Source organism: Dipodomys ordii, unplaced genomic scaffold (genome assembly GCF_000151885.1).
Source record: "Dipodomys ordii isolate 6190 unplaced genomic scaffold, Dord_2.0 Scaffold8, whole genome shotgun sequence".
Lineage (NCBI taxonomy): Eukaryota > Metazoa > Chordata > Mammalia > Rodentia > Heteromyidae > Dipodomys > Dipodomys ordii.
Genome location: NW_012267224.1, coordinates 6,980,809 through 7,006,557, shown reverse-complemented (window position 1 = coordinate 7,006,557; position 25,749 = coordinate 6,980,809). Strand labels below are relative to the sequence as shown.

The 25,749-nt window shown below is 37.4% G+C and overlaps 1 protein-coding gene across 3 annotated transcripts in view; it reads left to right on the top strand.

Annotated features, from left to right (window-relative positions):
* Nucleotides 1–25,749, top strand: part of Kcnip4 (Kv channel interacting protein 4) — an 885,761-nt gene that overhangs the window by 457,411 nt on the left and 402,601 nt on the right. Inside the window, exon 1 of one of the 3 annotated variants that reach the window (XM_013009186.1) lies at nt 22,154–22,345. The exons of the other annotated variants lie outside the window; for them this stretch is intronic. Within the exon in view, the coding sequence (XP_012864640.1) occupies nt 22,246–22,345 (100 nt within the window). The 5' untranslated portion in view covers nt 22,154–22,245. Of the gene's footprint in view, nt 1–22,153; nt 22,346–25,749 lie in introns of those variants that run through there. 3 annotated transcript variants of the gene reach the window in all.

Genomic DNA, 25,749 nt, shown 5'->3' with positions numbered 1-25,749 from the left:
GTAAATGCCCAAAAGTGGGATTGCTGGGTCATAGGGGAGCTCTATGTGGAGTCTTTTGTGGAACCTCCATACTACTTTCCAAAGTGATTGAACAAGTTTACACTCCCAACAACAATGCAGTAAGGTTCCCTTCTGTCCACATCCCTTCCAGCATCTGTTGTTATTAGAGTTCTTGATTATGGCCATTCTAACTGGGGTAAGGTGGTATCTCAATGTGATTTTGATTTGCATTTCTTTTATGGCTAGGGAGATTGAACATTTCTTCATATGTCTATTGGCCATTCTTATTTCCTCTTCAAAGAAGTTTCTCTTTAAGTCCTTAGCCCACTTGTTTATCAGGCAGTTGTTTCTTTGAGGGTTTGTTGTTGGGGGATTTAATTTTTTGAGTTCCAAGTATATTTTAGATGTGAGACCCTTGTCCGTTGTATGGCTAGTGAAGATCTCCCAATCTTTCTATTGATCTTGCTAGCTATGTCCTTTGTCATGCAGAAGCTCTGCAGCTTCATGCAATCTCATTTGTCCAAACTTTCTTTGATTTGTTGTGTTTCTGGGTCTCTATTGAGAAAAATTTGGCCCACACCAAGGAGACCTAGGGTTTCTCCTATTCCATCCTGTAATGTTTTCAGAGTGTCTGCTTTGACTTCAAGGTCTTTGATCAATTTGGAGTTGATTCTGATGCAGGATGATACATAAGGATCTAACTTTAGTTTTCTGCAGGTATTTAACCAATTTTGCCAGCACCATTTACTGAAGAGGCTGTCTTTCTTCCATTCTATTTTTTAGCTCCCTTGTTGACGATTAGATGGCTATAGGTCTGTGGGTTCATTTCTGGGTCTTCAGTTCTATTCCATTGGTCCTCAGGACTGTTCTTGTGCCAGCACCAAGCTGTTTTGATTACTATGGCTTTGTAGTAGCGTTTGAAATTTGGTATTGTTATTTCTCCAGCACTATTCTTTCTGTTAAGGATTGTTTTTGCTATTCTGGGTCTTTTATTGTTCCATATGAATTTTTGGATTGCTTCTTCTATTTCATTGAAGAATGAGGTTGTAATATTGATAGGTATCACACTGCATTTGTAGATAGCCTTAGGAAGTATTGCCAATTATCTTTCTGATCCAGGAGCATGGGAGATTTATCCACTTCCTAAGTTCTGCTTTGATTTCCTTTTTTAGGTTTTAAAAGTTTTCATCATACAGGATAAGAGGACATTTTCATGTCTCCAAATTTTGGTCAGAGAGAGTCAGGTAATATTGTATTGAGTGGAATGCCTTTCTCAACGAAAATACCAAGTCTTAACCAAGGAAAGAATCTGGCTCTTCCATTTCTGTGTCTGACTCATCAGCACTGCTTTCTGCAAAGTAGCTTCCTTTAAATCAGGGACAAATATCTATGTGGCAAGAACGGTAAGGCAGAAGGTAAAAGGGGCATGGGATTGGTCATAGCCTGGAACCAATTTTGAGCTGCCTGCTCCGGATTTCTTATAAAAGTGATATCAGCACACATTGATTTTAGGCATTTTGCTGCATTGTGGATAAATGCAATCTTAATACTAGAAGAACCAACTTAACTTGTTTAAATGCATATCCCATTGTATAATGTTGAAATTTAAATTTGAACCCAGTTTGTTAAAAATATGGGTTTGCTACTAGGTCCATGTTCACAAACAACAACAAATCAGATTATTCAAAATTTAATAAGATAGGCTAACTATTTTTAAATGACAATTCTCAGCCATTCTAGTATAAAAAGTTAGAGCTTCCCAGAATTCATGTTTTATCCTCTCAGCAACAAAATTTTGCTATACTTTTAAATTTTTATGTGGGAAATATTAAGATTCCATTGGGTTCTGAAAGATTTCTATACTAGATATAAAATATATATCTATATATATCTATATATATATCTATACTAGATATAAAACAGTAGGTCTTGAAACTAGCATAATAAAATCCAAATATCCAAAGGAGCCAGTCTGTCATCTTAAGAGACTACATTCTTACATCGCTAATGTTTTTGTTTTTTAAATCCCCTGAGCAATCCTGTCTAAGAAATGACTGCACTGTTGGTCAATGAATATCTCAAGAACTTAGTTTTATGGCTTTAATTTCAAGTGAAAATGAAATGGCCATCTGTCTTGATTCCAGATTTGGATTTGATTCCAAATTGCATTGAGAAGCTCTAAAAATTAAATTATCAACAATTTATCATTTTTGACACTAGAAGAAGCACAATGTATCAGAACTTAACTTACCCTTCCCACAACTTAGCAGTAGAGTGCAAAAGACACATATTCTGTTCTTTCCCTGTAGTAGTCACTGCTTCACAGGTAGAAATCAGGGGAAATCATTTATTGAAGCCAGCTCAGCATACAAACTAATGAGTCTCCATCTCAATCAATGACTGGGCTTCGTGATTGCTCCCTTATCCCATCTCCAGTGGACGTGCAATGGCTGGCCCAGGGGCACTTGTCTGTAGAAAGGCACAAGTTGGAGCCTCATAGCCTAAGCTGGCAACAAAACAAAACAAAACTGTGAGACCTTGTCTCAAAATAGCCAATGGAAGAAGGAGCTAGAAGTATGGATCAAGTGGTAGCATACCTGTCTAGCAAACATGTTCTTCTGAATTCAATGCAAAGCATCACTGAAAGTAAACAAGGATAAATCACAATATTCTGTAGTGAGAAGTAGAACTCATATCAATATTATATTATCAAAGATAATACAGAGTGAACATAGCAAATCCCTAAACCATCTATGGGGTATCATCCTGTTTCTGTAACTATGATGCTAATATTACTAACAGCAAAAATTAGATGGAGAAAATGAGCAAATATGAACAGGACAGTCATGAAGTGTGAGACAGAGGTGGGAGGGGGAGAGAAGTTGTCTGAAGGTAGGTGTGATTAAGGAGGGGCCCAGAGAGGGTCCATGAGGATTGATCATCTGTTACTCCAAGGTTTTGCCACTGACACATGCTTCTTCATCAGATTATTATGTAAATGATTGGCTATATGTTAATTTTTGTAGTAAATTTTTAACGTAAGATTTTGGAATAAGCTGAGCTTTTATCTCCAGGGGCAATAGAAAGAGGTATCCAACTCTGTTTTGAGAAATCTCAGCATAAAAGGAAATGTACAGCCATGGAGATGACTATTTTAGAGGTAATGGCCATGTCCTCCATTTGTATTTTTTAAATGTTCCATAAAGCAATCTTCTACATCCCGTTGGAGCAATATTTGTTTTATGCCTAGTTAACTGTGATTGAGATGACTGCCTTCGCAAATTATGACCAGAGGAATATAGCAATACACAAGAAAAAATTCCAAAACCAAAAGAAGGCTGTGTCCAGTGGCAAGTATCAACCCTGGCTTCTGCACTCAGTAGGAGAGTATCCAGAGGCTTTGTCTGTCATTCAGTTTGTGATCAACACTGGTCGTCCATATTGTGTCATACACAGAAAATGCCAGAAGCAAGAAGCTATTATTCACTGTGTTTTTAAAAATTGTATTTGTAATCTTCTACCTCTCACTTGTCTCACACATCACATATACTTCAGTGTTAAAATACAATGAAGGTGTAAAGGGATGGTTCCAGAGATAGAACACCTGTTGTCGAACAACCAGTGAAAAAAACCTGTGTTCAACCCCAGTATCACACACACACACACACACACACAAACAAACAAAAACAAGAAACAGATAATTGAAAGAATTCAATTGTATTCATAAATGGCTTTGTTGCTTGGCAACTCCTATGTACCACTTCTTAAAGACAATCATTTAGTCTGGGGAAAGGTCAGAGTTTGTACTTTAAAAATCCAGGGTTGGGCCGTGTGCTGGTGACTCAGGCCTATAATATTAGCTACTAAGGTGGCTGAGATCTGAGGATCATGGTTGAAAGCCAGCTTGGGCAGGAAATTCTGTGAGACCTTTATCTCCAATAAACCACCAGAAAAACCTAATTGGTGCTGTGGCTCAAGCGGTAGAGCACTTGCCTTGAGCTGAAGAGCCGAGGGACAGTGGCCAGGCCCAGACTTCAAGCCCCATGACAAACCAAGAAATAGAAAAAAAAAAAAAGATCCAGGATTGTTATCCTCTAGCCACCGTTAAGCCTTCCTAAATAATGCTGTTCTCAAAATGCACAATATAATATCTGAAATTTGTGTTCCTCTGTACACATTCTTCCATGACCCAAATAGACATTGTTTTACATATCTTCTTCTAGTTCCCTTTTTATTGTTTACCACAAATCTCTGAGCTAGGCATTACTGTTAGCACTACTTTAAAGAAGGAAAAAGTAATCCATTCACTGCCACAAAACTGAGGAGAGATTTGAACCTGTGAAATCCAGAGACTGATCTCTCAACCTCCAGATTGCTTCTTGCTGTTAGGAGCTTCAAAAAGAAGCTTTTGACATAAAGGGATGATGAGTTCTTAGACCTGCTTTCTGGAGCTGGTTTTGCAATAGTCAGGGGGCATTTGGATTAAGAACTCTCTGTGACACTGTTTTAGTATAGTTTGAAAAGTAATACATGGACTATTTCCTGTAATTTATTTCTAAATTGGTATTATAAAGTCTGATGTGAAAGTCTCCACAGTTTTTGGACAGAGTTATTAAAGGACAATTTGATGATTGTCTTTTGGCCACGAGCCATGAATCATATCACCAAAACATCCATTCTCTCTCTTCTTAACACATATTTAATTTACTGTGGCAGGTTTATGCAAGAGGTTTTTATTGATGGAGTTTTTATGGTTACTTTCAAAGAGAGAATTTCAGGATATACTGTCATGGGGTGGTTTTGTTCCTTTTGACTATTTTTTTTCTTTCTAATTTACCTTGTAAAAAAAATTCACAATGAACTGTCAGCAAGGGGCAGAAACTGGTTATAAATTAAACAATTGCTTTGCTAGTATAGAGAAGGAAAGGAAAACATGTAGATTAGATTCAAGAACTTAGGATGGTATCTAAAAATGATGCCAACCCTTAGACATCTCATTTCCCTATTGGTTGATTAAGAATAAGACTGTCTACCTTCTAGTGCTATTGTAAATATTAAAGACAAATCTGGACAAACAACTCTTATGAAATGTGGGTAATATGTTGAAGAGAAGGGCTAATCAAAGGGCTGATCATGAGGGAACCAAGTAGGAGCTAGGAATTTGAGAGCCTCATTCATGTTTGTCTTTAAAATGGACCACTCTGAGCTTTCTAAACCATCAGTAGGTATTTCCCAGATACCCTTAATCCTTAAGAAGAGGTGGCCAATGTACACTGGTGAGCCTCGAGCCTGGAGGCCCCAGATTTCTCTAAAATTCATTTGAATATGGTAATCATTCACTTGAAGCAGGAGTAACCAAATTCCATGACAATGTTGATTATGTCTGAAGAGGCAGATATAAAACTCATTACTCTTTATAAGAACATCATGTTTTTGTTGGAAACCATTCATGCAGAATACTTTATGAGATTTCAATTAAATTTGTCTAGGATATAATGTGAAATTACTCTTTATTTTTCTCTTTCAGGGCATTAACACATAAAGATTTTCTTAACCTGTGAAACTGAAAATGAATGTCATCACTCGGTTACTTAGATTTTTTTTCTTAACCCCTGTATGAAAATGGATAGTACAACTGTTTAATTCTCAAATACATATAATTAGAATTCTATCTGTAAATGTTTTAGCTATTGTACTATAAGTGTGACTCAGTCCTGTTCTTAGAGAGAATACTTCAAAAGGATACTTCCTAAGTTTTCCTATGATTCTAAGACTTACTAAAATTCAGAGTTTTATAGCATTACCATGACTAATTTATACATGCTGTAATTGCACACCAAAAAATGGTCCCCTCAGTTTTATTCTAATCAAATATCCCATGGTGTCTCATTGTAATTATGATTCATTTATTAAAAAATATTTGTTCTTGAACACAACTGAGCATTTAAATTGCCTAATAGATGATCGTTGAAATGTTAATTATGTTCCTAATAAATTACACACACTAGCATGGATAAGGAGGTATACTTCAGTTTATGTAGTTCAAGCATAGTTTTAAATGAATTCCCACACAGCATAGAAGGGAACTTGGAAACATGATAGTTTGGATGTTGAATTCCTATTTGAGAAATGTTGGAATCATTTCAGTCAATCATCATGGATGTCTTAGCCAACTTGAAATACATAGGAATGAGAGCTATTTAGTTTGTAGTTGTACAATTTTCTCCTTCAAACGTTAGCCATTTTGTAAATTCTTCCTATTCATAGTCTGTAGCACTCTTTCATAATTTTTATATTAGGCATATATTTGCATATACTATGTTTTGCTATTAGGAAGGGGTTGTCTTTGTTGGCTGAAAAACTCCTATTTATTCTTTAAAACCCATTTTGGGTCTTTAAGACCATTTGATCGGTCTAAGATAAACCCTGTAAGTATGCTATAAAAAACAATTAAAGCTTCCATCTACATACACATCATCATTTTTTTTCTTCTAAGCTGCTAAATCATGTGATTCTATAATTGGATGTATTTCTGTCCCACTAGACTGTAGAGTTCATGAGATTAATGATCCCATGTTATTTCTCATTTGATATACTGACTCCTAACTCAAATTCTGGAGCATAGTATTATTAGTTGAAAAATAAATCCATTGCAAAAAAATATCTCAAATGACTATATAGAACTTGATTATTGACCTTCTCATGCATTCCTATCTTATCTCCCAAGGGAAATTACATAAGTATAGAAATTATGTCTCTTCCTCTGTATCTTTGTGGGAAATTAAGTTAAACCATCTTTTTGCTATAGGGAATCCAATACTATACATTGATTTTTAACCGTATCAGTTAGCATATTTCCATAGAAGACATGAAATGATCCTGTATGTTGTTTTCTATAAGTCTTGCATTTGTTGAACTTATCTAGGTACTGGGCCCATGTTTTGTTCTTATGAGACTGAGACTGGTTAGGGCATGTATACAACATATGTGAAGATACTGCATCTTCAACAGATGTCCTTGTTCGTGTGATCATAATAGTCTCATACATAATTCAATAGTTGGTGAAAATTTGGCAAAGCTTTATTAACTCATGGCCAAAAGCCTTCAGAAAGCCTTTTTAGAGTTCAATCATAACATGAATTCCCTTCAGTTCAATTCAGCACATATTTATTGACTGTTACCGTGTGTAACTTGCAAAGTACGGAAATAACAAAGATACATTGAAGAGAAGCAGACCTTTTACTCATTCCTGGATCTTTGTTATTATTTAAGTTGTTATTGTTTAAGGGTAAATCACTTAAATTTCTTTGACCTCGGATTTTTAATATCAGAAATTGACAGGTTAAATCTCAACCTTCTAGAAAGGTATGAAAGAGACAGGACTGGTTTTGTGTTCACCATTTTGGTGGTCCTCCCCAAAACAATGAACGTTGGATCTATCCAAACAACAACCCCCTTTTGACCATCTCATAAAAATCTACAGCAAAAGCATGAAAGATTCTTTAAGAAGGCAGCTGCCAGCTACAAAGAAACAATGGGAATATGGGTTGTTTTGCCTTATTTTAATAGCATTATTTTGTGTTGGACTTTTAAAGCAGGATATGTGCCAGGGCACTATTATAATTCAGTTTCAATTACAGTTATGTGTTATGTGTCGTAGGCTAGCCAAAGGTTGGCAAAAAAGTCTGTGCCCAGGCTCTGGATTTAATAGCAGTAATGGCTTCTCCCAGGCACTTCACCTCCCCATTACTGTCGACTTCTTATTTAATGGTGACTTCTCTCTCTAAGTTAGGGTGTTGGTCATTTTGCTGTGCAGGGTTTCTGAGGGACTTAATCCTTCTACAGGAGAACAAGAAATCTGTTCCTTGTATTTCCTAAATACAATATGATAAGATAGGTTTCCTTCCCCTCACCTACCTCTCTGCCTTCTTCCCTATCTTCTTTCTTCTCTCCCTCCTATCTTTCCTTCTTCCTTCTCTTCTTCCCTCCCTTCTTCCCTCCTGTCCTTACTTCCTTTTTCATGGCTTCTTTCATTTACATCAACTATAGTTGCTTTAGGCAACTGCTTCTTATGTTGTATGGAATTTAATTTTTAAGTCACCAATTAACACTTGTTCATTAAAATATGCTAATATTCATGTCTTATTTTTTATACCAGTATTAGGTCTTGAACTCAGGACCTTGAGCTCTTACTTGGTTTTGTTTATTTTTTTTATCTTCCTCAAGTCTAGTGCTCTACCAATTGAATCTCCTTCTGCTTCTGGCTTTTTGCTGGTTATTTGCAGATAAGAGTCTCATCCTCAGATCTTAGCCCCCTGTGTAGATAGGATTAAAGGAATGAGACACCAACATCTGGCCCATGTCTTTTTAAGAATAAACTCTACTGTGTTGTAATATTTCATAGGTAAATATATGTTAGTGTGAAAAAGTGAAGTTTCCTTCCTTTTTCTCTTTCTTCCTTACTTCATTTTTTGTTTTTGTTTTTGTATGTCATGGGGCTTGAACTCAGATCCTGGGTACTGCTCCTGTGCTTTTTTGCTCAAGGCTAGCACTCTATCACTTTGAGCCACAACTCCACTTCTGTTTTCTTGTTTCTGGCATTTGTGTTGTTGTTTTTGTTTGTTTTTTGCTTTAGGTGGTTAATTGGAGGTAAGAGTCTAACAGTTATCCCTGCCTGGGTGGCTTTGATGTTCAGATCTCAGCCTCCTGAGTAGCTAGGATGACACGTGTGAGCCATCTCCTTATTTCTTTTATCTTTTCTTCCTCCTCTTCTCTCCCTCTTCCCCTCTGTGATATTCACCTAATGAATCCCCTGGCCCAAAGTTCTCTTAGCATTGTCGGCAGATGAACATTTTACTCCAGTCAGTTTTATCTGGCAAAACCCTTAGAACTTCTTTCTGTAATCTATGTTTACATCTTTCCAATGTGTGTAGATTCTTTTCACAGCAGCTGGTGTCACTTAGTAAAGAAGTGGACATTTATCGCCTTTAGTCTGGCCTCTTAAATCAAACATTCCTTTCATTATTTTTTTAAATCATTCCTTAAATGGCTTTCAATTTGTCTGGTCTTTCAGAAATGGAAGTAACTTAAGAAAATGCTGTAATTCAAAGCTGAACCTTGTCTAGTGCCATGTGGCTCTTATTATCATTATTTTCCTTTCTGGAACACATCTGAAAGCAAATAAGTGTTATGTCTTTACTGGGTTCCTTTGCAGTAGTTTAGGAAGTACATATTTCCCAAACCTTAGAGCCATATTTAAACTCAGACTTATTATTTGGGCAATTTTACACTTCTGGTGTGTGTCGCTAACTTTCCTCATATATTGGCAATCGAGAGGCAGGTAGTAGTGGTAAGGTTGGATTTAGACTTAAGGGGAAAACTAATTGTAACAATTAGAGTACCAGTTAACAGCAGGGCTGTGGACAAGTTGCACTCCATGTATGTCATGCATCTGTCATTTTTCCTCCTTAATTCCATTCTGCCTACAGACATACTTTGTCCAAGTCCCTGCCATTGCAGACAGATGATCAGGGCTGTCAGAGATAGCACTCTGAGCACGTGGCATCTGGTACATCCCTGGATGCAGCAGGTCTAGGCTTCTTTAGACTTATCTTTGACATTCTTTTCCTGCTGATAGATTAGGCCCTAACTGTATTAGAATCTGTACTTTTCTGAAGGCATTCTAACATTTGTTCCTGACCTAGGTCACAAATATTCTTCTCGAAGTGCCCTCATATGTCATCTGCTCAGATTTGTAGCTCATTCTTTTCAAATGTACAGAGCTGCTATCAGATTATTATCATTTGAACTATGTCCCTATCTATCTATCTATCTATCTATCTATCTATCTATCTATCTAGCTAGCTAGCTAGCTAGCTAGCTAGCTAGCTATTCCAGGAGATTAACCAGGAGGGAGCTGATTTAGTTTTCCTTTTATTTGTTTATGGCTTAAATATAATTTCTTTCAAAATAATTTCTGATTGAATGACACTTTATCTTTCTGACATCCATGAAAAATATAAACTCAAGAGGGTTTTGACAACCCAGGTAAAAAAATCACAGGATGAAACCCATGGAGAGAAAAATAAGCTTCTCTTTATGCTCAGAATCTTTAACAAATAAAACCAACGATCATGTACAAACTTGTAGTTGCTGAGGACACACACCAAGAAACACCACAAAACAACAGGGTTTCATAAAGGAAAAACAAACCCACACCAAATGGAGTAGGGTGTCATTTTCTCTTCCATTATCATCTGGTACAATAGTGATAAACTACTTGTACACAAAATGCCTGCATCTCAAAAAGGTATAAAGGCAAATAGCTAATAAAATATATAAGAAAATGTCCATTTCAAAATCCCACTTTAAACTTTCAGCATCAGGAGCTTTGTTGAATAGGGACCATAAGATACTTCTTTAAAATAGAAAAGACCATAGAGGCTCATCTCTACATGGGGTGGTAAAACGTTAATTAACAGGATTGCTTTGACTTACAGTGATGCTGTGACTTTCTAATTTTCTTGGGCAATGTAGGCAAGGACAGAACCTCACTGAAATTCAGCGACAACATAAAAGCTTAATCTAAGCATTGATTCCACCCTCCCTTCCTGGGAAACCTTTCCAGAAGCCAGTGACAAGAAATGAGTTGCCACTGCATTGTTTCCCCTGCTTTCCTTGGATGTCTTCCTTTCACATGCATTTGAACTACATCACAATGTGATGGGAAGAGTATGCTACCATGTGGTGAAAAAGGATTGAAGTCATTTTGATACTACTCAGAGCTGAGCTCACTGAGGAACATCAGGCGGGCTTCAGGATCACTCTGTTTCCAGTATATGGGGATAATCTTTAGGTAGAACCTCAGCTTGTCCCCTGAAGCTTTAGAGCTCAGGGAGGTTCTGGTTAGCCAAGAGACAATCCCAGGGAGGCAAGAGACGGAAGGTACTCTGTGAAGCTCAGGTAGCTGCCCATCATAATCCTCAAAGCACATGGAGTGTCTAGCATGGAGGGAAGCTTGTCTATCAGGATGAGTCTCTATAAATCATATCAGCCTCTCTCTCCCACTGGTATAGAAAGTTGGAAAGGTGAGCCTGAGGACCACCTGGTATGGGCTAGAACAGACAAGAAATATGATTGTTATTTTTTGTTTGGTTTTGAACCTGGGCCCAGGCAATGCTCTACAACTTAGACCACAGATCTACTTCCAGCATTTTTGGTTGATTGGAGATAAAAGTCTCAGGGAATTTCCTGCCTATGCTGGTTTTGAACCATGATCCTCAGTTTGTCAGCCTCCTGGGTAGCTGGGATTGTAAACAGCAGCCACCTGCAGCCCATGGAAATCTAGTTTTATAATGATAATTAAAGGCAATTGCTTAAAATACAGCTTTAAAATGTTTAAGTGAAGCCCAACATGGGGAATTAAATGGTCCCTGAATAATGGAGACTCATGGATTCACTAGTTTTGTTGGTAAATCTATACAACTTATATGCTTTGGTACTACACTTTGTGATCACCTACATGTGACTAGAAATAAGTGACTATTACTAGGGTAATGAAATTATCTAACAACCTAGTTGCTATACCTTTAGATATTTGATTTCTTCTGTGAAATATTGACCATTTGTTGAAAAGAGCCACAGAAAAATGAACAAATGTAAATTCGGGTCCCTGACTAGAAAATATGCTTCAAAGATTTAATATTAATTAATGAAAATGATTTCTGCATTCATTAATCAAACTATGTTGATTAGTATTATTCTAAGTTCCTTAAGTATCTTAATATAAAAAAGTAGTATTCAGCACATGAATTTTGAATGTTTAATCAAGTCCAACTAAAACAAAACAGTTTGATATACCTGACACACCAGACAAGCTAACACATTCTCTTTATGCTGATGACAAAGCTTTCAATCACACAAGAATAATGAATCACATTCCTGATGTTTCTTAAATGTCCACTCAAGAATTCAGAAATCTAGAAAGATTCCTAAGAACAAACTAATGCATAAACATTCTCTGTGGGAACACCATACCAGACATTTTGTGTTCCTAAAATAATGAATTATATGGAGTCCCATACCTGTTGTTGCCAGCATAGAAGCTGAGTTCTGGAGAGATGTTGAATCTATCATTAGCAGTACCCAGTCAACTACTAGTAAAGGAAATAAGTAAACAATAGAAAACTGGAAGAAAAGCACAATTGTGCCAAGAAACTAGTGATTGTCTTAGAATAGTCTAGGTGGCCTCAAAATCACTCTGGATTTTCTCGTTGGGATAACTATTCATTAATATGTTGCACTTGATAATGAACTGGTTATTAACATATTTTTCTTTGTACATTAGTATCCCTTTGACTACAGTTTTCCTGTTTACTAATGGTCTTATTTTTTCCTTTATAAAGGTGGTGAATAGAAATCATTCATGCCAATGTTTTGACCATTGAAGTTATTTTTAGGATACCTAGAATGCTTAATATAAAACAGCTAAATCTTTTACCTTTTCTCATAGATGCATTACCTGTAAAATATTGTGAGCTTAAATGTACTAAGTACTTAGACAGTCTCAAGTTGACAATACATAAATATCATTGGGATTCTAAGTATGGCAATTCTGTCTTGGTTTATGTATCTGGCTTACATCTTTTTTATACCCTGCATTCATCTCTTCTTTCTTTCCTTCTGTATTTCTAAACTTATTTTATCAACTGCAATATATCTGGTCAAGTAACTCATGTGAGGCACATATATAAATAAGATGTGGCTCCTGCCCTCAAGAATTCATGGTATCATAGAGAAGATGTTGTGTCTACTGCTGTTTATTAATTAAATTAGGATAATAGCTATTTATAGCAAGAAGTCAAGAACAAAATAATACAAGAAGCTGGGCACTGGTGGTGGCTCATATCTGTAATCCTAGTTACTCAGGAGGCTAAGTTCTGAGGATCATGGTTCAAAACCGGCCCAGCCAGGAAAATTGGTAAGACTCTTATTGACCAGCAAAGAGATGAAAGCAGAGCTCTGGTTCAAGTGGTAGAGCACTAACCTTGATAAAAACAAAAACAACAAAACGTCTAGCAGCTTAGAGATAGCACCCAGGTCCTAAGCTCAAACAGCATCCCCACACAAAATATTGCTATCACCTAGTAACATCAAAGCCATCACAATGCCATAATAGTGTATTACTCATGAGTTTATAGTGATGCTGGTATGAACAGAACTCTGCATTGTTTGTCATAAACACCACAACACTCATAAACACATACAGTACATACATCTTGGTAATAGTAATAAATGACTATGTTACTGCTTTATGTATTTACTATATAATTCTTTTTTCACTAAGAAAATACTTTGCTAGAAAACAGTATGTTGTTTTTATGTCTGAAGGGGCTCAGTGTATCTCATGTTTACTGCGTTTTTTGAATGTATCAATATGTCATGGCCAGGGGCTGGGAAGGTGGCTCAGTGGTAGAGCACTTGTCTTGCATGCCTGAGGCCCTGGGTTTGATTCCTCAGCACCACACAAACAAAAAGAAAAAAGCCGGAAGTGGCGCTGTGACTCAAGTAGTAGAGCGCTAGCCTTGAGCTGAAGAGCTGAGGGACAGCACCCAGGCCCAGAGTTCAGGCCCCACTACCGGACCAAAAAAAAAAAATATATCATGGCTACATTTCATTATATTTTGTGAAGCTGATGAATTGATGAAATCACCAAATGCCACATTTGCCACAAGTGTACCTCTCTTATTTAGCAACACGTGATATGTCTCACAATTCAGAGAGGTTCCATTCTTGGTTTATATACCAGAAAACCATGCTTGACTAATTAAATAATTTAGTGTGTTCATGACTATGTATATGAAAACTTTAACATTACATGCCCTATTGATTTATCCTAATAGTATTTCTTTAATTCTTTCATGTCACGTTGTATCATTCCTTTCCATCACATTAATAAGTTTTCAGTGTGGGCCCACTAACAGTGTGTCTTGTAAGTGTTTCACAAAAAATTACACATAATTATTCATAACTTGATTTTAGAATGACATAATTATCATCACTATTATATTTGAAGTATTCTTGTTGAAAATCAAGCATATTAACAAGTGATTAAGTCAGAATTATAATTAAACTACAACATATAAGTAGCATGAATAATTGTCAAGGGGGCTGTGATTTATTACTTTCCACATTTTGTTTTTCTTGAGTGCAATAAAAGAATAAATAAAACTTATGTTCTATTACTCTGAGGAAGTACAATTGGTCAGGTGTAATGAGAATTAGATTGTTAGAAGGAGTAATATTTGGAATGAAATCTAATTACATATATAGCTACCACCAAGATTTCTACTAAGCAGGGCTAAAATCCCTAGAAACTGCCCCTTGCTATAATGATCTCACAAATAATCTTGTTTCTGTTATTTGAGTCTTACATGAATTCATAATAAATGAACTATGCATCATATAACTTTGCTTTCTTTTGTTACTTTTATGGTATTGATTTACACAAAAGATTAGCCCTTGCGAATAGTAGGAAAGGGCTCCAAGTAGCTTCCTCTATGTCTTTTATTAGATCTCAAGCTGAAATATCTGCTTTGTCTAACTCAGCTTCACACTTCCTAATATTAGCATCCATCAGTCAGTTTTGATTTGTTTCAATATGCTTGGTTATTAAAGAGGCTAAATGTTGGTGTTGTTCCTCACTTAACTGATTATACTTGAAGCTAAACAAGAAAAAGGATGCAAGATAGGAGACAGTATATGCAGCAATACAGAAATCGTGGACTGCTTCACAGCTCTCTTCCATCATTCAAGTTTGCATCTGAAGCTTGCTGGTGAAAGAAAGCTGTCAAGTAAGCAGGGAATGAATCATCAACAATTTTAATCAATTGGGTTTCTCTTCACAAATGATTTTGAAAATACCTCACTTGTTTGGAGGAAAACAAATCTGAGACACTGGTGGAGACGGCATCAGTTCTCAGTACTCCTGAGCTGTAAAATCTGTGACACTCAGTTAATGTTGATGAAGAAGGAGGCCTCCCAGGAGGCAGCATTTCCTGCATGTGTATAGGAATTTGAGAAGATTGAAGGTGGCATTTCTCATGGGATGGGCCACAGAAGTCCTGTTAGAATGTATTCCACGGATTGAGAAGAATGGAGAGTCGATGGCTCTACCTCAGAGCTAGTAAATCACCATCTTCAAAGGAGTTCTGAAGATTCATTTTTCTATTCATTTTCTGGTGATCTCTAGGTAATTTTTTGATATACACCACCAGTAATTATCTATATATAACAGATCAAGTGTTTCTTCTGTCTTTTTAATACCAGACAGTCCTGCTGCCATTTCTTTCCCCTCATTTGTCTTCAGGCTGTAAGGATACATTAAAATATGGCTTTGGTATAAGCTGATTCACTGCCTATACTCCTCCACTTTCTTCTCTGGTAGCCTGCTTTGCCCTCCATCCTCAGCACAAGATCTCCTGTTGAAGTCTGGGTGTCGTATTTACTCTTCTTCACCTGCTAAGGTGGCTTCCAAGTAGTCACACACAGCAGAGTATCATGCATGTGTAAGGCTAGAGCTGTGGGATATATGCTTAAAGGTGTCATTTCACAACAGTCTACAGGATACTTAGTTGGTGTCAGTGGAGTCAGAAGGTTGATGTCACAGTCATCATAACTCATTGCTGAGGGAGTCCTGCAATATACCCTAAATTCTCAAAGCACTCTAAGAGATGCTTGGAAACCCATGTGAACCTCAGGACAGTCAGTCATCTGAAGCTCTACTCACACCTGATTGACTCTGAGCATCCCACAGAACACTCCAGAATGAAAGGGATATAATTTCTCAAACACCAGCATCCTGGAAACTTATTTCAAAGCCATTTGCTCCTCTTTTATTTGTAACTGATCTACCCATATTTAGAACTTTCTTAAGATCACTTGAACCCTCTTATGTAAAGTTATAAATTATTTTGGTTTTTCCTTGGTGAAAATGGTGGTAAACCTCATGAGTGGGTAGGAGTACTGTTTTCTTTAGAATTCCAACTCAACTGAAGAAGCTTTTCAACTTGCCCATATGGTACTCGGCATACTAGTCCTCAGCTCCTTTAGTTATGTGAATTTACTGGAATAATTTATATATACATATATATATGTATACAGCAATGAGAAGAGTATTCACTGTATAGCAATAGCTAACAATAGTAGCTGCTGTTTTTTGAGCATTTAGAGTATGATAGTCTCTATTTCCAAAGCCTTGCATGAATGATGGCAAATATTTATGCAGTCATAATTTCCAGCAAGTACTTAAAACCATGCATCCTTGTCAACTCTGCATTATAGTTCACTTTGCACGAGGCTAGGTCACTGTGACTTCACACTATTAAGGATATGTATTTCTCACTTGGTACCTTGTGATAGTTTTATGTAGTTTATTTTGAAAGTCCAAATGTGCTTTCTATTTATTCAGTCATAAACGTTAGCCCATGTTCCTCTGGATCAATTAATTGACACAAAAGGGTGTAATGAGGGCCTGGCTTGAGTTTCTGAATTGGAGGTGGCCTGACAGGTTGAGAGAGAAACTTCATGGAGCTCTTGGGCATGCATTTGGTTGGCTTTGGATTATTTACAGACTCTGAATAAATTCCTGAACAAACCACTTCTTTTCCACTGATGATGTAATCCAGATTATTGTTGCTGTGAAACAGGTAAAGAAACCAATAAAAACCATCTGATAGCTGAATGGTAGCACCTCAATACAATCTGTGTGAAGCTAGTCTTACTCCATTCTCTCACCTACAACTAGTATGAAGGCATAAGTGCGCTCTCCCTGCTCCCACGGTACTTAACATAGTTCCTTAAAGGCTTTTACAACTTACTGACTTGGAAGACAGTTATTTACAATTGCATCTAGCAGACCACTAGGATGTTATCTCTGGAATTACACGTAGGGGAATCTTGGCTTGGATATTTTCTAGTATGTTGTACTCAGTCCCTCAGTATCTACTTCCAAACTGGAAATAATGAATGGTACCTATGCCACAGGGTTTATATGAGATGGCAGTGAGAAATTCCACAGAAAATGATTAGCATTTTTTGGTGAAAATGCTGTGATTATTCTAAATGTTTACATATATCATCATCCAAATTTATTGCAAGTAACGCAAATGGGTCAGAATTTTCTGACCCATATCATCTAGTCTAATACCTGTATCACAAGTTAGTAAGTAAATAACTAACAATCAACAACAACAAAATTTAAGTGAAACTTAGCTACTGCTGAAGCCAACTGAGACTGATAAAAGACTACACAGAAAGCTTGTTCCTGAATCTGGACTCAGAAAGCTGCAACAAAACAGAATCCTTTTGTTCCTTGCCTCAGTTCATCAAAGGGCAACTTCATATCTCATTTTGGAAGGGAACATTGTTTCCTTTCCAAAACCTGTCTTGCCAAAAATGAAGCAGAAATGGGTTCATTACTGCCAGTAACTGGCCATTTTGGAGAAAATGCACTTTGGGGACATGCTTTGAAGTGCAAGAATAAGCGCGCCTCTAATTAAGTGTGTTCATTTTTTCTGGGAATAGGCAAGAGATAGCCTGTATGTGGTTACAGAATCGGAGCAGGAAGACTCCCTGAAGTTGCTTTGTGGGGCCTTTATTAAACAGTGAGACCTCAATTTCTCTCTAACCCTTCTTGTTAGTTTGTTAAAGATAGGCTTTGTTTCAGTTTTATATTTGAGCTAGGAGTTGTATTACTCACTTTTGTCTCAAACTCTCACACTGGAGTGATTGTCCCATCTCAGTCTGCTTACTTGAACATCCTTTTGTCCTTTTTTTATTGTGAAAATACCATACAGAGGGGTTACAATTACATGGGCAAAGTAATGAGTACATTTCTTATCAAGCATTGTAGCCTCCTCCTTTGTTTCCCCTTCCCAAACCTTCCCATCCTCCCCCCCCCCCCCCCAATCCTCCCTGCTACCCCCCCACACCAAAGTTGTAAAGTTCATTTTTCAACATAACGACTTGATGAGTACATTTCTTATCAAGCATTGTTGCCTGCCTGCCATTTTTTAATTGCAATGAGAGAAACTTTTTCATTCACCATGCTGTCACATTCATTCCAATGCTTTCCATGTTCCCCTAAGTCAGAGGCAATGAACTTCCTCATGTTCTAAACCCCACTGATTCTGAAACAGCAATGATTTTTTTAAGTTATATTAAAGTGTTGCTAGGTTACCTAGAGGTGGTTGCTTTAAGTGGTCCATGCATATTCGGCTCAGTAAGGTAATTGATGAGTGAAAAGACACCATGAATGGGGAGAAGGAGTGATTCACTAACCTTTCCCAAACCTCTTTTTTCCACCTAGAAGATGACAATATAAGACAATCCTTATCCTTTTCTGAGTGGTTTTCCAATGGATGGGGACAATGTTCTCATGGAGATCAGCATATCTTTCAACTACTTCACTTGATTCTTCCCACCCATCCCTCTGAAGGAGGTGTACTGGCTCTGCTTTGAAGACTAGCAAGCTGAGATATAGAGCATTCAAGTGACTTGAAAGAGGTCAATGATGTAAAGTGAGGTATCAGATCCCTTTTGTCCCTTAGACAATATTATTTCTCCAAAAAGAAGGATGTAAGATGAAGATCTTAGATTATTGTGTTAGTTTAAATCTAGCAGTGACTCCCAGCTATGATTTGCTGAAAGCTAAATCTCTGTACCTAGTTCAACTGCAGCCTTCTTCCAGTTGAAAAACTAAGGTGTGGAATGGATGCTCTCCAAGGTACTTCTCCCTTCCACAGCCATAGTTTTTAGACATTGCTTTCACTAGTCACATTAGCAGGAACCACAAATCGTATTTGCTTTAAACGTTGTGAATGGAGCATAGACCAGGGGTTTCAACATGCACTGTTTATGACACGCCCTTAGAGAGAGGCCACTGGAACTTGCCCTTCTGTGAATGGATTCATCAGTGCTCAAAGTGGTAGCCTCTAAAATAAAGAAACCTCAGGGTTCATAGGCCTTTTTAGCACTCCACAAACAAAAAGTCTGTTCTGCCAGATCAGAGAAGGCAGGTGGCTCTTACAGAAGGTGAGTGTTGTCGATTATTCATGCTGCAACTAGGCACTGCCTCTTTGGTGCCAAACACTACTCTCCAGTTAAGGATACCCAGTGAAAATAATGGTCAAACCCATTTCCCCTCGTGGGCATAAGTTTATACATTAGCAATGGTAGTAGTAGAGATTTGCTAAACAAGTAAAGTAACAACATGACAGCTGGTGACAATGCTTCAGAGGAAAAACAACACTGGTTCACGGGATGGTGACTCTAGCCTCAGGAAGATGTGCTTCTGTATACAGTGTGTTTAGAAAGAACGCTCTGTATGTGATTTGGGAGCCAAGGTACTAATACTATTCCTTATTTGTGGGGAAATCTGGTGATGAACACTCCAATACGGGAAACTCCAAGAACAACACTTTGAAATAATGAGGGAGAGATATGGAAAGGGAACTGGCCATCCCTGAGAAGAGCATACTACACCAATGGGACCATAATTGTGGCAGACAGAGAGGAAGAGCCTCATTCTGCTACTTTTCATGAGCTCCTTTTCTCTCCTATATTTTCAGCCCAAGGACATATACCTTGCAGGAGAACATATAGGATATGATCAATGATATTTGTTTAGTTGTTTAAAGCTGCTGGCTCTATAGAATTTCTTCAGACATTTGTTTAAATAATAAGAAGACAATGAGTAGGAAGGAAAGCACATGAGTTTAGTATGTTACTAATTTGGAAACATTTCATGTTCCAAAGTTACTAGGGGTTAATGGATTAATTAGAATGTTACAAAACACTTTGGAAAGATTAGGGTAACCTTCATCTGATGCTTGTACAGTCTTGTGCCAACGTTTATAATTTTTACGGATTCAATTAAAGCTATGTGGAATATCAGAGAAAAAGAGTGGGCTTAGCATTCAACAAATGAGAGTTTGAATCTCAGTTCATCATTCATCAGTGGTATGACCTTGAGCCTGCTCCTTAAATACTCTGAGTTTAGTGTTTCCTCTAAATTTTATTGAATTATGCCAACATGCAGAGTAGCTAGTAATAAGTGATATGTGATGTGGTAATTTTCTAGTCAATGGTGATTATTATATAATGAATATTTGTACCACACATCTATAAAGCATGGTAGTTATCCCCCTTGGGAAGATATTAAGGTAAGGAAGGGAAGGATGACTTCTGACTTCTGGAATCTCACCTTTAGTGCACAGGTGTACACATATGTTGCTATAATAGACTGCATTATATGTGGGAAAGTAATCATCAACACACACAACTATTTCATCTAATTCTGGTTGGGAAAATTTCAAGATAGGCTATCAAGAATTTCTCAGGTAGTGATGATGATATTTTTGTTTTAGTTTAGTTTAGCTTTTGTTTCTGTTTCTCCAATAGAAGTGATGAAGTCAGGAATGGGTTTGGGAGAAGGAGCTGAGCTGCCAATATAATGTATTGACATAAGAAAGAGCCGTGAGATACAAGTGGGTACCAGATCATGGGAGAACCAGAACACATTGAAAAGAAGCCTGAACATCATTCGGTGGGCACAGAGAGAGCCAAAACTGGTTGCTGATTAAGAGAATGAGAAGATGAACCCTTAATTTCAGACTCATTATCCTGGCAACCCTGTGAAGTGTAAATAGAGCATGGAGAAATTTGGGATATAAACAAAGCTTAGAACACCTTGTTCTATTCTCAAGGTGTTATTCCTGAATTCCCTCGACAGTCCCACACACTTGTTGGTGTGTCCCTTCTTAAAGATGGGGGCATTAGGGCAAGGAGATTAAGTAAGTTTTCCTAGGATCCAAACTGCTAGTAAGGGATTCCAGAGGTGCCTGAATTTAGGGCATTTGACTCTGGAATTTGTATTCTCAAGCATTTGACTACACTTTCTCCCAAACCAGCCACAGCTTGAAGAGAATCTCTCTTTCATATTGCTCTGCCTATCGGATCTCTCTTGTCTTTTGTCCTCAGTTTGCTTGTCTGTGAAGTGGGAGAATTCTGTTGCCTTTCTGAGAACTTTTAGTATCACAGATGCTCTCCTAGTTTGTGTCTTTGTTATTTTCCTTAACTTTCTGAAGTTGTCAAAACAAGTTTCAATTCAACATGTAGATTCAGGAAGAAAATGAAGCTGAATCTACAGCACCGCTTCCATCATCACAGTGTCTTCAGGAGGAATAAGAAATAAAAAATTGTGCATGATAAATAGGACAGTTTAAGGAAATTTTTTTTATATATTCTTTTCCTCCTCAAACTTTCTGTGGCATCAAATTAACCTGTTATCATTTTTAAAAAGAGCATAAGAAATGCACAAGGATACTTGTCTCTATGAAGGTGAGGTGAATAATAATGAAAAGATGCACGAGGAAGCCTGTTGGTAAAGTCTGAAGTGTTTTGTACATATTAAGAGTATGTACTAGCTTGGCACACTTCTGCCTTGAGTCACCCATCAAAGCACAGTACTAGTTCACTAGGACTAAGACTCACTGGAAAGAATCAAATCAGTAATGTACAACCCCCTTAAGCAAAATTCTTCTCTGAACTCAGCGAGCTGGGATAAATCGCACACATGGGTTTCTTGGACTTGTGAATGTTGCTTCTGCCACAGCTGGGGTTTCCTTCCTATGTCAAAACGCGAGGCTCCTATCCTGTCTCCAGCTCTTGGTTAGTTTCCGCTGTTTCCAAGGCAACTGACCAGCCCTGCGAAGCCAGGGGCGCGGTGCGCAGCAGCAGGCAGAGCTCTACCTCCCAGGCCAGCGCTGCCTCCATGCGTCCTGCCTGGCTGGGACCTTCCCGGTGACCTCCTGGGTCTCGGGGTGATCTGCACGCTTCTTCATGCAGGGCTGGACCCTCTGTCTAAGAGTGATAACGAGGAAGCCGATAATTCTGACAAGGCTGACTTTATCCGGCTGTCACTTCTGGGCTCTGCTACAGCAGACAGGATGAATGCATTTTCTCCTCTCACTCTCGCCTGGACTCTCAGCCTCTCCCCCCCCTTCATCCCCTCTCTCTCTCTCTCTCTCTCTCTCTCTCCCTCTCTCCCGCGCCCTCGCTCTCTCTCCCTCTCCTCCCCTTCTCCTCCAGCAGTAGCCTTCTTAATGTAGTTTAATGGCTTTACAAAGAAAGCCAGGCAGAAGAGCACTCCTCAGTGGCCGTGGTCGGACCATGACCTAGCCGACCATGAACTTGGAAGGGCTTGAAATGATAGCAGTTCTGATCGTCATTGTGCTTTTTGTTAAATTGTTGGAACAATTTGGGCTGATTGAAGCAGGTTTAGAAGGTAAGGGAGTGCTTTTTAGTGACTTCTAAAAATTCTCTGTATTACAGTATCTATTTTTTTTTTTCTTAAAGTGACTGTTAAGAGGCACCAGAAATGAGATCAGAGCCATAGGACTGGGCTGGAAGAGGAAGACAGGGAGAATTTGCAGAGTAAGAAAGATTAATAAAATAAACTTTTGCAAGTTGTAGCACTGTTTTCACAGTGTAAGAATACTGACACTATGAGTCACACTTGGAATCAATATGGTAGAGCCAAAAATCGGAGGAAATGAAGGGTTTAGGGTAGGCAGGTCTGCTATATGGAGAGGATATTTTCCATGTTGTCATTAGATTTGTATAGCTAATATGAGCAGATTTCATTTGGGTATGCTGTGGCTGTGGGATGCACTGGTTTTTTGCTATGCAAATGTGTTAATCACATGGAAATAGATATCTATTTGCAATTTCTTGTGGTTTAAGGTTGGAGCCAAAGGATGACAAGCTTTTGATAAGATTGGGTTTCTGGAAGTATTTATAATATTAACAGTTTTTATATTCTAGTGGGAAAATAGCTTCCCACTCACATGACTTGGAGACTTTAATGAGGGTTTCTAATATAGTCCATTGTTTTTCAGGTGGGATTGTTTGTTTTCATTAAAGAATGAGTCTCCTGTCCTTCATTATTAGCTCTTTCTTATAACATGAGGAGTATACTTGCTGATATCTTTTCCTGAACTAAACACTTCTCTGCAACTCAGAATAAATTTGGGCTGTTATTTTCTTACTACTGAGAACACATTTGAGAGTATGTTTGTAGCCAGCCTGTCATTATTTCTCTCAAGTTGGCAGTGGAATTTTTAAAAGCATCTCTGGAAAATAGTTGACGTGGTTGTGTTTTGATAATAATTTAGTTTCATATTTAGAACTTGAGTAGGTATGAAAAATACATTATCAATGTATTGCCATCAAAATAAAATAATTAAAGTCAATCTTCCAGAGAAAGGCTGCTACAATGTGTCATAAATAAGATTGCTTTAACGAAGTGCAAACATCAAATTAAAGTAAGTGTGTCACTCTGATGTAGGTTACCAGAAACCTACATTTATATCTCTTTGGAAGGACAAGAGGGTGATGTTGGAAAACAGGGCTGATCCAAGTAATTTAAAAGGAAGTTTGCAGAATGCATTTTGCAGTGTTCTCTGATGGAAACCTTGAGTTTGTACTTCTGAAATCAGGAGAGGATAAATTCTAACTTCTGCAGAGGGTCATCCTCTCTAAAGTTGACTTTATCAGTAACATGGTTCGGCTTCTCTAGTTTCTCAGCCTGTGTTGTTTTACTTGACAAATGTGACTGGGACGTCCCATTTTTAATGCATTTTTTTTATTCTTTCTGAGAATTCACACTGAATGGAACAGTGTCAGAATTCCCAGCTTTCTTCAGGGATTTGCTTTATCTCATTCCATGGAGGATGTGTGTTCATTCTGTAAACTCTTATACTGGGCGAATTTACTCTGGGTTTTGTCATGACAGATACTCTAGTATTGGTTTTGTTTATTTCCGGAGAATAAGCATTCACCTTCCCTAAGGGCTGCTAACACTGTGCAAAAGTGTCTTTTGTTTTGTTTCCCCGTTACTGATGCTCAAGCCTGCAATATTTTGTATGAATATTTTTGTTTGTGTATTTTATCTTTAAGAGTATTAGCAATTCCTTGGTCAAAACTGTATCCATACAATAAAGAGAATATGTTCTTCTAAACTTCCATCTAAGTCCATATCTTATTTATCCATATCTGATTAGCCCAGTGAGTTTTAGGAAGTACTTTCTAGTATAAAACATTAGGAACTGCATTAAGAAAGAATTATCTTTCAAGTTTTAAAGTTGGTAGCAACATAAGCAATAGTGACTTTCTATCTGAAATCTGTATAAGTTATACTTGAAAGTTAATGTACGGGTCAACAAACCTCAAGACAATATTTATTTGGCTGCATTTTTGGTTACTGGAGATGTACTATAAATGAGTAGGTGATAGATCTCACTGAATACAGTTACTGTATGTACTCTCAAGCTATATGGCTTGAATTAATGGAAAGAATAAGCAGCATTTTAAACCCAAAGCATATCTTCATTTCATTCAAATTTAATAGAGTAAATTTTATATATCTGAGTTGGAGAGGCAACAATTTTTTTTATTCTCTCTCTCTTCTTATTCCTGTAGGCTCAGGTGTTCTATTAAAGAACTTCAGTATTAAGTAAGCAAACTTGAATCAAGGTTAATATTGTATGAGGATAGTTTGGCATTTTCAGCTAAATGTTTAGACTTGTTCATGTTCCTTATAACTATTTCTCAATATAAAAATCACTCATAACATACTTTGTTTTTTTGTATTATTTTGTATACAATATGTCATGTTATATTTTGAAGGACATCTAAAACTTAATATTTATGAATGTATTATGATTGTCTTCCTATTACTATGTGTAGAAGAAGTGTATATCAATAAATTGGTAATGCAAAAGATTGAAATGGTTGTGCTTGCTTATCTTGGAGCCATTGGGCTCTCATTTGTACAGATGACTAGAGGTCAGATACTGGGGTAACCTGAGTCCTTCTGCTCCTGTAAACTTATGAACTGCACAGATACATAAGACACATAAAGGTCCTTGCCATATATTTATAAACAAAAGTATTTACATCTAGCAGATGACCTTGTTTCACTTGAGAAAATAAGATAATATTCAGAGTACAGACATTTATGCCTCATTGGTCATCCTCTTTACTTTCTATATTTGGACAATTTTCTTTACCACTTTTGTTGTCAAATGAGAAAACTAGACTCAGTAATCTCATAGAACTTTCCATTTCATAAACTTTATGACTCTGCTAAGTAGTTAAATTCTAATAATTTATGTTCCAAATAGCCATTCTCATGAAATAGATATCCATGCCCTACTTTGGATGAGTTATATAGTATAGCTGTTTGCCTAAGTCTTTTTTTCCCCCATAATGGGTTTATTCATCAGACTTCTGGGAAGTATCATTGTATTTCCAGAGAATAGGACAATGCCCTTTTCTGCAGCTCTATAATCTGAGATTTGGGACTTTTATTTCAGGCATGCTTTTGATTTAGTTTCTCAAAACTTACACAGTTCTGCTGGGCAATGGTGACTCATGCCTGTAATCTTAGTCACTCAGTGGGCTGAGATCTGAGAATCAAGGTTCAAAGCCAGTCGGGGTAGAAAAGTTCTTAAAACTCTCATCTTTAATAACCCAGCAAAAAAGTGAATTGCTAGCCTTGAAAAAAGAAAAAAAGAAGCTTAGAATTGCATCCAGGCTCTGAGTTCAAGTTCCAGGATCAGCATGTATACACACACACACACACACACACACACACACACACACACACACACACACACACACACACAC